Raw genomic sequence first — 16,440 nt, 5'->3', positions numbered from 1 at the left:
CACTGTGCTTCCTCTCATTTGTTCCGTAGCAGTCTCTTTCAAGCAAGAGCCTTGAAAACTGACGGGAAAAATAAAAAACATAATCCCTAGATTAGTACAGGCAGTGAATGCATCACTCTTCTTTGAGAAAATACTCTTAACACTTCCTGCAAGCCTTCCCTCGACGAGGGCTCGATTTTTACTCAGGACTAACGTCAAAGGAGGAAGTGCTACTTCTGGGCAGCCTAAATTTGCGGACTTTGTTTCTAAGATTTGACCCATCTGACTACAAGTTCTAATCTACCTTTTTTGGGTTTGTGAAAGGCATCAAGCCAGAGAGATGTGCATTCCATTAGTGACTTGTGCTCAAGCTCACTGCATCACATTCAGACCTGGTCACTTGTGACAGATTGAGCAGTTCATCATGATGTGCCATCATCGTGGAGCAGTTGGGGGAGAGAGGCCTGCAAACCATCTTCTGATGAAAAATAGTGCTTTTTTGGGCAGCAACAAAATGTCCAGTTGTGGATTCTCTGCCATTTCTTCTTCTTTTTTTCTCTCCGCTTTTAAAAGAAGACGTTGTCAAGACAGGCTTCAAAAGTTCTATTCAGAGCAGCAAACACCAGCAACCCAAAACATCCTCCTTTCAAACAGAGAATGCACAATACGTGTTCACGTTCTTCACAAAACCAGATTAATTTTTATTTTTCATGCTTTTTTTTTTCCTTTTCCAGGCAGCGTCGGGACAAAGGGCCGTACTGTCCTGTTGTGGTACAACTGAAGGCAGAGAACATCATCATAATGAACAGATGGGCTCCTACAAAAAAGATCATTGATAAAAATGAATAGAAATTTATTTTTGCACTTATCAAAAATATCTGCACACGTTTGCATAGATGGACACACAGCAGTGGACTGTCGGAGAAGAGATCTGGACTCAACCGGCTGTCTGAGGCTCACCTCCACTGACGAGCGACAAAAGAGCAAATGGAAAAAAAAAACCAAAAAACTTCATCTGACGATAAAAATTTTGACAGGTACTGGTGTTTCTAAACATAAATAAGGGAGACAATAAATATCCAAATATATTACTTCTGGGTCATTAAATACAGCTCTCTTAATCCTGAAACTGGTCACACATTGGAGAGAGGAATTTGAATTTCTGGTCAAACAACTGAGAAATTTTATCACAAACAAAGAAAGATCAAAGAAAACCAAACAAAAGAACATTCCACGGATCAGGAAAACATGTTCTGCGCACTCATGAATCCGTCAATTCCTCAAAGGAGAAGTCCTCGTCTTTCAATTTTGAAATTCATTTCTCACATTTGCTCAAGGACATATGATTCCATCAGAAGGCAGCTCATCCATCTCTAAAAAAAGTTACAGTTGATCATTCAGTTGACAAACTGTTTGTAGAAGGCGACTTTGACCCGCTCGATGTGGTGGCACAGTTTGACGGCCGGGCCCAGTTTCAGGTCCATACACTCCTGGACGGTGGGCAGAGTCAGCAGCAGCAGGGCCTGGCCGTCGATGTCCTAAACACACAGAACAGGAGAGTGAACTTTCATCAAGGAAATGTCATCTGCAGTTATTAAGTTTTAAGTTCTGTCGTAGGATAGCTGACAGACACTCCAGGGGGGGCACCAGCCACTGCGTCACGGACGTAGTGTTAAGAGTTAAGAATTGATTGTCAGTCAGGTGCGGCTTATTTCAGCTGACAACTACTTGGTTAAACTGTGTGTGCTTGATCGGTTGGAACACAAATCTACACCACTCTGGCCCTTTGAGCACCGGATTGCCCACCACTGGACCAGGCGCTAGATCCAGGCCCAGAGTGGGCGGTCATACAGGGGGAAATCCCAGAATAATATCTGACAAAAAGTCACAAATCACAATAGCAGATTATCATGACAAAACTATTCACCAACATAATAAGGCTATTTTTTGTTGTAATTTCTTTCATGTACTACCCCTCACATATTTAAACTTTTCTAAGTGAAAAAAGAATAGGAAAAAAACAACCAAAAAACAAAACAAAACATCACAAGCCTCTGTTTTAAATGAACCTGTGTACATTGAACCCCTTAACACCCAGCATGTCTATTTGGCATCAAGCAGTTTCCATTACGTTACAAACCACAGTGGCTGCAGATTATGAGCATGTTCAACACATTCAGGAAGTCATTGACAGTTGTTTCTAGTCAGACTTTGGTTACACTCTAGTTTGAGGAACATGTACACTAACCATTGATGAACTAACTACATTCTTGTTTACTGTTAATAATCAGTAATTATTGTGTTGCTTGGAGCAACCAGTCATGGGTAAAAATATATCCAGGCCTAAGCAGTACCTTACAACGATTAATGACTGGCTAGTACAAATACAAATAATGTATTAATTATGGTAATGCAGTGCGACAGATGAAAGTAGAAGTCGGAGGCAGAAAAAGTGGTAAATAACAAATGTTAATTTGAATTAAAGATTGTATTTGTATAATTTATGATATATTATGGCAAACCTACTTTTCCCTGCGTTTTAGTGTATGAATGCTGAAACATGAATCCAAGCCATCCATGCATTACTGAGCCTCCACAGCCGGTCTCCTGGAGCAGTGACCCAATAACGCACACGCATGTAATGTAAATAAAACACCTGTGATTTCAATGGTCTGATGTGACCAGTCTAATTACACAGGAGGCATGATGCACTTTGGCCGGTACAGAGAAATCGCAGACCTTTCTGTGACTTATATTCCTGTGCACTCTATATTCCAGAAATGATGGCGCTTTATTACAGTGGACCAAGCCACTGTGGAGGAGGAGGATGAATCTCTCATGTGCAGCTCATTAAATGCTGCTGTAAAACCGGACTCAACCTCCAGTGTGACAGAGTCAACAGCTGTGTTGGGAGTAAATATCTGGGTTTTCCTGGGTTACTCCCTGAGATGGTCCAATTATCCTCACGCACTTCCAGATCGATCTCAGGTAGCTGAGCCAGGTGTGCCACAATAGTAGAATAATCCGTCACATTGATACCAACCAAAATTAATAAATGAGCAACAGAGGACGAAGCTCGATGAACCACTCAGGAACGGCCTCCCTGCCCACCATGGCAGGCTCTGCTTCATACAAACACAGTTGCTGTACTGCAGCAGCCGTGTGAGGTGCTTTTTAATGATGTTCTCCGTGTAACTTTGGCAGTAGCTCACACTGCCAGGCCGTCGGACCAGTGATAACAGAGCAAACACGCAGAGCTGTCTCGGTTGGTAGGGGCGGGATTCCCATGCCAACAGAGCGTGCAGCAAACCAATCAGAGGACGGGGGCGGTCCGAGCCAAATATGAGCCAATCAGATCCAAAAGCAAGTGAAACAGAAGCAGCAATCAGAGGGGCATTTTCTGGTCATTAATATGACAAAACTCTGAGCGGAATACACTCAGTCCATGTTAGGGACTCACATGCAAGAGGTTGGCAATGTCAATACGACGTGAGCTGTAAAGAACGGCTTAGCTTTCATCATGATGAGAAGACTGGTATTCAAGGCAAAATATCCCCTTATATTGATTATTAGTTGAAAAAACACAAAGCACTTTTAAAATTGTGAGTGTCTGTGCATCTCAAGGTTGCGTACCTGCTCCTGGAAGATGGTGGCAAGAGAAGCGCAGTCAGTCGAGTTGATGAACTGGACCACTTCATTTACGCTCCATTCCAAAGGGTTGCTGTCCAGCACCAGCTGCTCCTCCCCCTCCCTCTCTCCCTCCACCTGACACACACACACACACACACACAGACACAGAGTCATGCCGCTGAGCTGTTGACAGCTCATGTTGTTATACAAATAGTTTCAACATCTGCCAAGTACAGCAGTTTGACACTTGGTAAACATCATTATCTGCAATTGAATGCTTACATTTATCGACTTATTTATGAATCTAATAAAAACACTACTGAAGCCTGACCTTATTCTGATCAAATGACATACCGTGGCATTACTAATAAAATCTGAACAGAAGATAAAATAATTATTTTGCAGCACCCTGCCTGTCTCACCTTCATGTCCTCCTTGCATGCCGGGTACTTGGTGCGGCTGGACCTCCTGCGGCTCTCGCCAGCATCCTGGCCGGCCGTCGGCTCCAAACGCCGCAGCGTGGCCGTCCGACGTGGACGGCTGCTGGTCACTTCAGCCGAGGAGGCGTCGGTGTTATCGTCGCGAGGTTCTGAGCTGGTGCCTTCACTGCCAGACTGCTCCTCCTCCTCACCTTCATTACTGTCCTGTAAAGCATGACGGAAAAATCCAGCACCTATTCAGACCCCGTGCATGGTTATTTTTCAGGGTTTAACTATCACTTTAAATGTAGAAAAAAGATCCTAAAATAGATCAACAAGCTCCTGTGGATAGCTGTGAAATAGTTGTAGATCCACAGCAAGGAGAAGAGTTATGCTGGATAGATGTTTGTGATTACATTAACTTTGATTTCGACTGTTTAACCTAATGACAATATATTAGTCTTTTTCTTTTTACATTTATATACTTTAATATATTTTTAGGTACCAACCACATTTTTGTTTGACACCATAATGTAAAACCTTCACATGTTTAAAGAAGATGCACTCATAATATTAAGATGAATCTGTTCACATAAGCTTAATAACATCAACATCAGTGTGCTCCAGTGATGAGCAAAATCTTTAATCTGTTAAATAAAGCTCAATTTCCATTTTTCATCCATCAGCACAAGCTCAGTAAGTCACCATCAGGAATGTTTTGGCAAATGACATGACATGGAATTGGAAAAGAAAAATGTTTTTTAAAGTTTTTATGTTAATCTGTTGTTTGGATTTATAATTATTTTTGTCTGGAATTCATTTAATCATTTTCTTGGCAGTCAAATATATCTGTTCTTAATGTTTCTAGTCTAACAAAGCCAAAACTGCAAAACATTGACTCTTCATAACAGTGTAGAGTGAGAAATCAGAATGGTGTGCCATTTCCTCAGATTCCAGGGGAGTGGAGGGAGTGAAGCAGCACTGCAGGATGTGAACTCACCTGAGGTGATCCAGCTGGTGTGAAGTCTACACCTGACGAGCGTCTCTTCTTCTGCACAAAAATGGCTTTCCTTTTCTTCCTGCGACGTGCCGGCGCGCTCAGATCCCCATCTGCAGTCTCCTCTCCTCCGGTGGGTTTGGGCAGTTTCCTTTTCTTCCCATAGTAATAAGCTGCAAAGTAGATTTGAGACTTCAAACTTCCGCGTGTGAGATTGGTGTTTTTGCTAAACAGGAGTGCAGGAAGGAGACGCGACACTCACTGTATTTGGTTTTCGTCTGTAGTGAGCAGTTCTCTGGACACTTGTTAGTGATGAGGACGGGGCTGAAGAGGTTCGGGCAGCACTGCAGCTTCAGACACACGGTGCGACAGAAAACGGGGATCTGATCAGCCAGACGGATGATTTTGATGACAGAGCGGTAGGTTTTCCCTTTATATCTGGAAACCATTGAGGAAGAGTGTTAGAAGTGATGGAACCACAGCTGCACATCTATTTTTCATTTGTACCTTTAGAGTTCATTATTTTATATTATAGTTTTACGCCAACCCAAAAGAATCTGCAGCCATCACATGGACAAAAGATGAATAAACAGTTAGCAAAAATTAACAGGTAAGTGATTAAATAAGGTGAGTGTTGTCCATCTAAGTCAAGAACACAGATAATCATCATCCTGCTGGAGAATGGTGGTTTGTGATTTTCTATTGGTATTTGGTGCTCCATAAGAACTACAGCCCAAGTGACCGCTGCAACTTTTCAGATGATTTATGTTCTGGTACAGAAAATATAATTGGCTTCTGATGTTTTTTTTTGATAGAGGACTTTCCTGGCCATTTTATCCACACACTAACATGTGATCACACAGACCCTTTTCAGCATGTGAGCTAAAATCAATCCATCTGTCATTTAAAAAAAAAGACCTCACCAAAATTTTATTAGGGTGAACGAAAAGTTTAATGCTTGAAAATAAATTCTTCATACTGTCTGTGTGTCTTTCATAAAAAAAAAGTGAAAACAAGACAGATTATGGAGTAACTGGCTCTTGATCATAAAATGAAATGAAGTGCATATGGTTGGCCAACAACAACGCAGGACTCTTCAGAAAATACAGCAGACGTCCTGGGGGCACCAAATGCTCCAGAAAGTTTGAAGTAGCTCTTTGTTAAATTGTCAAAACATTCATGCATGGTTGAGATCGCCGCTGCAGGTGAACCACAGCAACCTCAAGACTACGTTCTCTCTTTAGCCACAGAACATCTGGGCAATGTCCGATTACAAAACATTACGACCAGGATGGAGCACTTACACATCATAGTCGAATGACAAACATGGGGAATTAATAAATCTTCTCTTTGTGTTGGTATCTACTGGTATGGTATTTGCCTTTAAAGCAACTGACATCTAAAAATAACCACATTTGCAGTAAAGGTCAAAGGTTTCAGGAAATGAAAGCCAGAAAATATCAGGCTTTTAAGGTTTCTCAAAGGACCCATGGCAGTCGGGTTTTGGCGTTTTTATCTGAGCTCATGGTGGTTTGTGTCCTCTCCTCGGTGACATCCACATGACCTCTTATCAAAGACAACTTGGAGGCATCCACAGTCAAAATACAGCAGCAGAGAAGGGTAAGAGACTCTGATAAACCAAAATAGACTCTACAAACGAAGGAATTTGCAAGCAACTGCAGGGTGAGGAGGTTTTTAAAAAGAAGTCGAGGTCTGGTGCACTATGGCAATACCATCAGAATGAATGCAAGAGGATGTTGCAACAGATTCTCTGTGTTGAGGAATCATTTCGTTGCACAAACACAATACGCTTCAAATATGTTTGACGACTCAAACTCAAAACTCCTCTTCAGTGTATTTTGAAAGCACATGGCCAGGACGTTTACAGTGGAGCCATTCAGATACGGGTTAACAACTTTTTTTTAATAGTAAAATCTATTCAATTTATTTAGGTTCCAATACACTCATAATAATTACAGTTTTGGCTTTAAGTGTGAGGCCCTGCACTCTCTCTCTCTCTCTCTCACTCTGACAACCAGATCAACTTGTTTTTTCAGTAAAATTCATCTCAGAAGTATTTTAGACTCTAACTGACAAACACTTGAAATGACTAATGGATTCCGCAGAAGATAACCTAATCAGACCAGATTCATGTGAAAAAACACAGTGACAACAATGTTCTTAGTGGCTACATGTTCGTAGCTGATGAAGTATAATGACATTTCTTGAGTATTTCATTAAAAGATACTGTTGTGCGTGCTTCGTTCAGATCTCATATTAGACTCTTAATGCTCAATTCCTACAGGAGTGCGCTCAAAACTATAGCAACACCGTTGGTTGTCAGTAAGACAGCTTTGATGATGAAGGTGTTGGTTTAAATGGCAATATTGGCTCAGGAATGTTACAAAAACAATCTGTTTGGTGCAGATCTAGGAGGGATATGGCCTCTGAACAAAATGCGTAAACCCAGGGAATCTTGTGATGTTGATGTCTACTCACTTGGCTTTGAGGGTTTCCTCTTGGCAGTCCCAGCTCTGATCCTCCACCTCCTGCAGCTCCTTCAGAACACGTCCGGGCTTGTAGGCAGCGTTTACTAGCATGGTGAGGAGCTGCGGGCAGAAAAATCAACTCTCATTTAACTCTATCTCATCCAAGATGAATCGACAGCAGCGGCACCAGGGAGAATTCCAACAACAGATCGGACTCTGAGACTCAGACCGTTTACACGCGCAGACTGCAGAGCCTCACCAGAAATTAGGAGGTGTTTTTTTCTTGGTGGCTCTTTTTGAGCTTAAAGCATGTGACTGACAGATCATCACATTAAAATTGAAGACAACGCTCCAGGTGGTTAACAAGACATCCCTCCGTCTCTCATCTGCTTCAGCTTATGAAGTCCATCCCTTTATAAATTGAACCTTCTCCCCTCGACACACACACACACCTCTTTCAGAACCAGAGTGCATTTTCCCGGACCGACAGATTGTGGCAGCTCAGCGATGCGTCCCTTGTTGAGGTAGGGGCCAGAGAAGCAACGATGATTGACAAAAATCCGGGAGCAGCAGTATCTACCATTGGCTGAGCCTGCAACACAGAGGAGCAAAGATGTATTCACGAAATACAAAAGTGTTAAAGTGATGACAAACACATAACTTTGGGGGGTGGGGGGGGGAACTATTCTCTTTACAATATATTGGTCGAAAAATAAATGATTAACAAAAAAAAAAAACTACACAATGATTTTTCCACTGTAAAATGAAAACATGTTCAAATAAGTTGAAATGGATTAGGATTACATTGCAACAAATTATTATTTTGATAGTCCACTAGTTACCAACGACCGTATCGATTAGTCGACTAGTCAGCATATGAGTACAGATTCATGAACATTCCAGCACCAGCTGTAACGTTATACGAAATACAAATATAAATTAACGTGAATAAAAATTCATTCAGAGTTGTATACGCTTGAATGGTATTCCTTGTTATATTGAAATGTTGTATCAGAATTTTAATTGCTCAAACTGTGGTGTGAAGGGTATGTGTCCTTTATCCTTTGTGAAAGGGTAACATTAAAGGACATGACAATCACACACTGTAGCCTCAGCCATTTCTCTTTCTGTGTATTATGCAAAGAGAATGATGGCATCACGACTAGTCGCTGCAGCTGTAGTACGGACATATAATTCCTTTTAATGTGTGCAACAGTTTTTGTTAAGCAGAACTGCATCCCTCAATCCTGTTTCCTCCTTGAAGGTTTGTGTGTCCTCCAGATAACAGTGTTAACATTCTATAACGGGGTAGGAGGTCGATGAAGCGAAGCGAAAACTGGAGTGAAATCTGTTCAACAGCAACCCTTAAAAACAAGACTTTTGGATGAGTAGGAAGTTTGAAATGCATTCTTGATAGTGGAGAGAAAGCAGTCCTAGAGAGGCAGTGAAAATTAGGGTGTCGTGAGATGGGAAATGGGAGACCTTTGGTTTGCTTAATACATTTATTTTAAGTTGACAAAATGTTTACATGAGCAGATCAAGCACATGGTTAGCTTTGCATATCTTTGGAAAAATGGCTTAAGATGGTTCATGATAGAGGAGTGAAGGGATCGATTGTGATTTATTAAATATGACTTTGTAACATCACCCACAGGCTGTAACTGCAGCTAGTTCTCGAGAGACACTGAGAGGTATTTACCTAGCCCTACATAAGCGGCTGTATTGGGTCAACAACGCATCGATTAAACACAGGATCATTTTATTGTCTATTATTCACGCCTAACCACTGACCTAAACCAGACCACTGTGCTGCCGAGCCTCGTTTTTCCTGTTCATGCTAACGACCGGCTGCACCTGAAACCACACTGCTGAGGGTGAATAGTAATTGGAGCAAGAGGATGAATATGTATGAGAGTGGGTGGTTTTTAAAGAGGATGAAGGTCTCTGAAGAAGACAATAATTCTTTAGAGTGATTAAACATATAAGTCAGTTCAATGCAGGTATTTTGCTTGAGCTTGATTCTGTTTTAAGTATCAACAATGTGGCAAAAAAAACTACGGAATACGGATAGATGTGGGAGCTGATAACTCACACCTCAGTTGACAAACCGGGGTTTCCCATAGCTGTGAGTGTTGTGAAGGGTGTCACTTACAAACCGCCAACAAAACAGGTGGCAATGGAATTAAACTTTCCGCAAATCAAAGATTGATCTTTAACATAGTTTAAAGAAGCAGCTCGTACTGTGTGTGTTTCTGTGCGTGGGCCCATTTTCCTAACAAAGACCTTCAGTGGAGGCACCACTGAAGACAAAACACCTCGCTTACAAAGACATGAAACAACAAGAAAAGAAAAGGCAGCTTTAATGATCTACGTAGACAACTTGGGAGTTGCTTTCACAGAGAAAAATCACATTGTAACATTCTACTAATTTCAGTTTTCGTGAACAGAAGCATTATTCATTAGAAAAAAATGAAAGGAATATTAGATATATTTTAAACTATTTAAATACTAGTATTCCCCCAGAAGAGCTGGAGGAGGACTGTGCACCGGCTGCTGGTGCTGCATTGCCATCTTTGATGAGCAAAAGATGATGCATATTTTAATTTAAGAGATTAATTCTGATTCATTCATTATTTACAGACAAAATAACTTATCGATGCAAAAAGTAGTGTTGTAATCAAGGCTGTGTCCAGACCAGATCATACAGAGAACAAGAGACCAAACTGAATGGAGGCACATGAGTCTATTCGTCATGTGAACACAATTTCTTTCTAACTGCATTTTATCTTCAAAATAAATCAAAAACTGAAATGCCATCATCGGAACAACTAGTAGTATGTTCTGTATTCAGTTTTGTCTCAGCCTCCTCATCGGTCTTGGTCTCTGCATGCTCTGGTTTCAACATTGACCAGCACAGATTAATCACGTCACAACTCTGGATCACAGGGCGGATTTTTCAGTGCACCAATTTCAGGTACACCACATTCATCTTAAATCTGATTACTCTGGTGTCAAATATTAAAATGTGATTATCACAATAAAACCTCTGATGACATTTTTCACTTGATTCCCCCCCAACCAATTCAGTTAAGTGAAGCCATTAGGGGGGCAAAACATTTTGAGGGGAATTGCTTTATTACAATGCATATTTAGTATTTGATAAACTGAATGACCAATTATAAGTTGAATTTCTACACAAACTACAAATGTTTCAATCCCTTCCAACACGCCACAAGTTATATGACCATATTATAACATGTAGGGATGCACCGAACATTCGGTGGCTGATTATACTCGGCCGATAAGTGAAAAAAGGCAACATTTGGCTTTGATGGCTGAATAGTGGTATGTGATGCAAACAAACACCGTGCAACGCAGCATGAACGATGATTTTCGCTTGTAATCAAGAATGTAATGTAAAATGGGTTTATTTAAATATAAAAATTTGCTGCAGGGGTTAAATGAGCTACGCTAGACCACTGGTGAAATTCTGGCATATATTAAACAAAAAAACATCCATTCATCAAAACATTAACTTTCGTTGAGAAACACGTATGTAATGTGCAATATTAAATAAATAGTAAAAAAAAAACGTAAGCACTTTGGATATTCTGTATTATTCGCAATTTGGCCAAGAATTTAAAATTTTAGTCATTTTTGGCCACAAATTTTCAATTCAGTGCATCCCTAATTCTATCACGTTTTCATATTGTTCCATTGCATACAATTTAGTCAATATTTGTTCTTACATGATAGAGAGATTGAAAAGGAGCACAGTGAAGAACAGTTCTTACCGCTGCTACCCGTTATGCTCACTTTTCCAGAACAGTGGTTGTATGTAGCTATGTGTTAACTTGTGTCTGCGTGAAGTCTTTTTGTGTGCTTGTTTATCCTACTTAGTGTGGACCAATTCTTGACCAGAACCACAGAACTAGGACTAACCAGAACTAAGTAAAGATCAAGTATTTACTGGAACAAGTCATTGTGTTACTGTTGGTCAGTTGTGTGTTACAGTCAGCTATGTGTTTCTGTATCTGTCTGTGTTAAATCCCCAAGGTAGCGTTCCAGAGTCAAGTGAACGCTTCAACTAACAAAGGGCACAAAACAACATTATTGCTTCCATCCTGATGTTTTTTATACTTAGATGTTCCATTCATCAGTGCTCATTCAGTGATTAATCTGTATTATTTGCATCTATTATTTTTCCAGTAGTGGCCTCTTTTAAGTCTCACTCCTAAAAAATATATGCAAAAATAAATTACTAAGTTGAAACATGACAAAAAATCCATTAAAAATTTAAATGACAGACAAACACTTCTGAAACAAACTGACTAAAAAATATAATATATAGCAGAGCACAATTGAAAAAGGACGCTGCCCTTTTTCCGTAAATTTCTCCACAAGGCCTGTAAAAGGGCTGTCGAAGGGCCGCATGAGGTTTCATGACCAAGTCTGCTATACACTATATGACTAGTTTACCTTTTTAAGTACTGTTGAGTCATACTTTCTATTAAGCATGAACACGTAAAATATTCTTTCATTCTCTGTCATTATGTATTTATTTTGATATACAACGCATTTACATGATAAACAGAGAGCAGCCCTATTGTACACTGTTCTTTCTGTTCTTTGGCTGTAACAGCCCATATACGCCAGTGTTAGTAACACTGTTTCAAATGACCACTAAAACTAACCCAATAATGTCGTGAGACATTAGGGAAGTCTGGCTCCTGTTTCTTCCCTACCACCTCTCTTTGTTAACAATAATCACAGGGGATTGACAATGCGTGTTGTGATTACCTGGGTCTGTGCTCAGAGGCTGGCAGAGGTTGACAGGAGTCGTCTCAAGTGGCTTAGCTGGAGTCAATCTGCAGGAAATCACATTTCAATCAATCTGTTCGAACGCATCAATCCAGCAGGAAGCGGTAAAGCTTCCAAATACATTCACCAGTTTCAAGAAGCCATTCGGGTGTCTGATAGTGAAAAATAGGTGTTTTGACGAAAATGCCCTCCTGTTCTGTTGCTATTTTGCTCTTGACAAATGACACGTTACACTCGCCAATGGTGTAATGTGTCACTTGTCAACAAAATCAATCAACACAGCAGGGAAGCCATTTCTGCTCTAAAAGGCTTCAGTGGCAATTATTGTTGCTTCAGTTAAAAGGGAGCAAGGAGGGCTTTTTTTGGAACACTGCTGAGTTTCTGGCACAGTGGCAAAGAACAAAGGTAGTGTTACTGAAAAGGTTTTCATTCAGCTCAGACATAAATAGAAGTAAATTGTTAATTTCTGAGGGAACGGGTCAACAGCACAACAAACCAGTAGCACAAAATGTAACATTTTTCATCATCTTTTTACCAATCATTCACACTATTTGTTAGCTTTTTTTCCCCAATGGAATTGTAGCCGTTTGGCTTTTTTTTTTGTTGCTTCTGCATATTACAAATAGTGACAGATCTCTTTTTTGTTGCTCTTAAAATTCGTTTGTAGGCTGGTCATATTAACATTATACTGTAAAGCATGTGTCAAGGATGTCAGATCTGGCCTCAAGTGGCCTATGAGGATGATGATGATGATGCTTAAATAATTACAGTTGGTGTGAAATTAAACATTAATTTAAAGATATCCAAAAGAGATCACCAACAATTGCTGCATTACATGGACAACTGTAATCAGAATACATGCCTGATCAGAATGAAAATGATTCATGCAAACCCATCCTTTGGAATGAAAGGACCCAATTGAACTTTTACGTCATTAGGTTGGATCAAGTGGAGTTTATTATGCAGATCGCTGTTTTGATCAGTGCCAACGTATACAGTTTTATACAGTACATAGTATATAGTTATACAGTACACCTATTGCGTCCGCATGGCTATTAACGCACTGTTTTGCTGTACCATGCACACCACTCCTAAAGAACAGTTTGGATCAGATTAAATGCTTGCTGCATGAGCACGCACATTGGCTGGTACGTTTTTGCATCATGTAAACGGTCAAGATTTAATCTCAGTTCAGAATACACTCATTCCGATTGAGGAGGAAGTGTCCGTGTAACCACAGCTCGTGAATGACATCATGAACCACGATAAACTGCTGCACTTTGGATGTTCGCACCGAATGAGTTGGAGTTAGCGGTGAAACATTTCTGAATTGTGACATTATATATATAAACCCCAATTAGCCAAATTCATTTAGCCTGAATGTGATCAGGACGTCAGCTTCTTTTAAATATTTTGAGCATGATTAACATTACACACAGTCGATGAAGTAAAGCTTTTGAGATTCAGTGTCTTACTGTTTCTCAGGCTGAACAACTGCAATTTTCTTTTGCATCTGGCCTGAAAGAGACAAGTGTTTGTGTCACTGCTGAGGAATTCCTCGTGTAAGAGAGCAAAGACTGCATGTGTACATACAGACAGGTTTGAGAGGAGTTGTCAGGGGGTAAGCGTTAGCCTCACACCAGCCCACAGGGAAGATGTCCATCGACTCTACATCTACGATGCATTCTGACAGGGGCTTCGCCACACCTGGAGAGAGAAGGGAGCAGAGCTGATGTAGCAGTCACCTGCTAGCAATGGTCTTCTCTCTCCTTGACCTAAGAACAGACTTGTTTGTACCTTCCAGTCGGAGCCACAGCAGGCGTCCTCTGACCTGGGCGATCTGGGCGGCGCACACCTCTGCTGGACAATGAGGATTCACCGTCTCCAGCCACATGTTCTTGGTGAAAACTCTACTCTGCCAAGTCTGGAAGCAAATACAGGGACATTTTTATGCAAATATACTTATATAGAGTATGGCAAACGTGACTGAATGACAAGTATTAACTTGATGTGAAACAAAAAGTGGTATAATGATGGGAATATGATTAATAAACAATTATCTTCCCCCAGGTACAGACTCCATGACTTCTGTAATGACAACTTGTTTGGTGTGGCGCTGACTATGTCAACTATGCAAACTCTCAGCCGCGATGAAGACACCACCTCAGTGCTCAAAAACTTGAGTGACACAAGACAGATTTAATATTTTCACCTGTACTTCTTCTATTACGGCTGAACAAATGTAGTAACCGCAGAATTATTATTTCATCTTGTATTCTATCATAAATTATTAACCAACAAGATGTAAGCTTCTACCTCAGCGACAACTCATCATTTTAACATGCTTTCTGCGTGGTATTGTAGTTTCAGAAGCCTGCTTCATGTTGCCTCCTTCTCTGACCAATCACATGGAAACAAAACAGCTGTCGAACATGGATGTTGCTCATAAAATCTAATTCTGGATTTCTTTTCACAAAAAAAAAAACAAAAACAAACAACGTGACGTCCAATTGTCTCACATCAGAGAAGCAGGAGTCTGGAGCGGCTTCAGTTCCGGTCTGCTTCAGGTAGTCGGCCCAGTCAAAGTCCTGACCCACGTAGCTCCGTGGACGCTCCAGGCTAACACCATTTTTAAGACACCACTGGACTGGCAGGATGCCCGGTGAGTGAGCATGACAGACCACTGAGCGTTGCTTTGCATCAACATTGAGGTCATCCAAAGTGACCTGGAAGAAGGTTTCATCATAGACCTGAAAAGCGAAGCAGGAGAGGAGGAAGGGACGTCAAACAGCAGAAGAAAAGAGGGGCAAAAACACAAATTATTCAAGTTAATTTAATGAGAGTACAAAAGCACTCAGAGAGCGCAAACCTACACCAGGCAGCTTCAATCCACCCCAACAAAGGTTCCCGATGACTGTGTGCAAATACCCATGTAGCACTAATGCTGAAAATGGTCGTATGTCCCAACGTTAAAGAAAAAAAAACCCTGCATCCAGAGTAATCATATCTAATTAATTCCATGTGCCATTTCACACATTTTTTTGTTCTCCTTAGCATCATCTAAAACTAAGAGGTATATTCCAACCATTGTTAGCTATGTGAGACACATAAAGGAATAAAGGAAATCGAATCTAATTTTCTGCATAGTCTCTGACTTTAGCAATACGCATCGATTAGAGTCATCTGGATCTTATTTTCCATTTCAAATGTACAAAATGCTTGCTGCATATTATTTGCTCTTCAGCTCCCCTCAGGGGTCTCCCAAACCAAATAATCTGTGTGAAGAATTTTGCAAAAAAACAGGTCTCTGTGGATTGTATTGAAATATTAATAAACTGTATTTTTTAACAGTTTAATATAATATATATTTATTAAAAACTTGGAGAGGGTTCAAATCTGTGTAGAAGCCACTATGAACAAGTACGGCAGCATTTTTTAGCAGCTGCTTTGTCACTATGAAGCCAACAGGTGTGTCCAACAATACATACTTTATCTGTATCTTTCAAGTACAGTATCATAAGCAGAGTAGTTAAATATGTTTGGTGCTGCTGGTTCATGGCTTTCCAATGTACAGTGGCGGAGAAAATATTTTGGACCAAAACATTTGACACAATCTGAAATATTACTTTGAAATATGTTTTTCTTTGTTTCAGAAGGTGTGGCAGCATTATACAGAGACAGACAAACACAAATTATATTTGTTTATAGTACACAAGAAAAACCAACAAAAGTAAATTCTTGAAAGTTCAAATAAGTCAGTTTTCTACATAGTTGGTATCTAAACAAATAATGTGTTCTGACTATAAAAAATAAATAATCCATAACATCATCAAATTAATATTTAGTTGCAGTGCAGTTATAATGCATGGGGTGATGGAATAATAAAAATCAGCAAATCAAATCAAATGTCACTTCCACTTTGATCGAAAACCACAATGAAGTAAAGCATTATTCCAACTTGTGTTCACACTAATCACATCACTTCAATGAGGGTTTAGGGGCACGTAAATAAGGGAAAAATAATTAACAGCCGTCACATTGCTCTGCTGAGTAAATTGACCTTGAAATGCTCAGACGCATAAAAGAGGTCCTGACAGACATAACT

The 16,440-nt window shown here is 40.2% G+C and overlaps 1 protein-coding gene across 5 annotated transcripts in view; it reads right to left on the bottom strand.

The window, feature by feature from the left end:
• Positions 1–281: 281 nt before the first annotated feature.
• sfmbt2 (Scm like with four mbt domains 2) overlaps positions 282–16,440 on the bottom strand; it is a 48,889-nt gene continuing 32,730 nt past the window's right edge. For 4 of the 5 annotated variants that reach the window (XM_053861754.1, XM_053861753.1, XM_053861756.1 and 1 more), the window contains exons 10-21: positions 14,855–15,085; positions 14,133–14,259; positions 13,929–14,042; positions 13,811–13,853; positions 12,315–12,382; positions 7,967–8,106; positions 7,525–7,634; positions 5,288–5,463; positions 5,029–5,198; positions 4,032–4,253; positions 3,613–3,744; positions 282–1,517 (exon numbers count right to left, since the gene is read on the bottom strand). In XM_053861754.1, the coding sequence (XP_053717729.1) occupies positions 1,377–1,517; positions 3,613–3,744; positions 4,032–4,253; positions 5,029–5,198; positions 5,288–5,463; positions 7,525–7,634; positions 7,967–8,106; positions 12,315–12,382; positions 13,811–13,853; positions 13,929–14,042; positions 14,133–14,259; positions 14,855–15,085 (1,674 nt within the window). In that variant the 3' untranslated portion in view covers positions 282–1,376. The remainder of the gene's footprint in view (positions 1,518–3,612; positions 3,745–4,031; positions 4,254–5,028; positions 5,199–5,287; positions 5,464–7,524; positions 7,635–7,966; positions 8,107–12,314; positions 12,383–13,810; positions 13,854–13,928; positions 14,043–14,132; positions 14,260–14,854; positions 15,086–16,440) is intronic. The other variant, XM_053861757.1, reaches the window with a different exon arrangement.

This window comes from Synchiropus splendidus, chromosome 4, assembly GCF_027744825.2.
Source record: "Synchiropus splendidus isolate RoL2022-P1 chromosome 4, RoL_Sspl_1.0, whole genome shotgun sequence".
In the NCBI taxonomy this organism is placed as follows: domain Eukaryota; kingdom Metazoa; phylum Chordata; class Actinopteri; order Syngnathiformes; family Callionymidae; genus Synchiropus; species Synchiropus splendidus.
The sequence above is the reverse complement of the archived record's forward strand: the minus strand, read 5'-3'. Positions and strand labels throughout refer to the sequence as shown.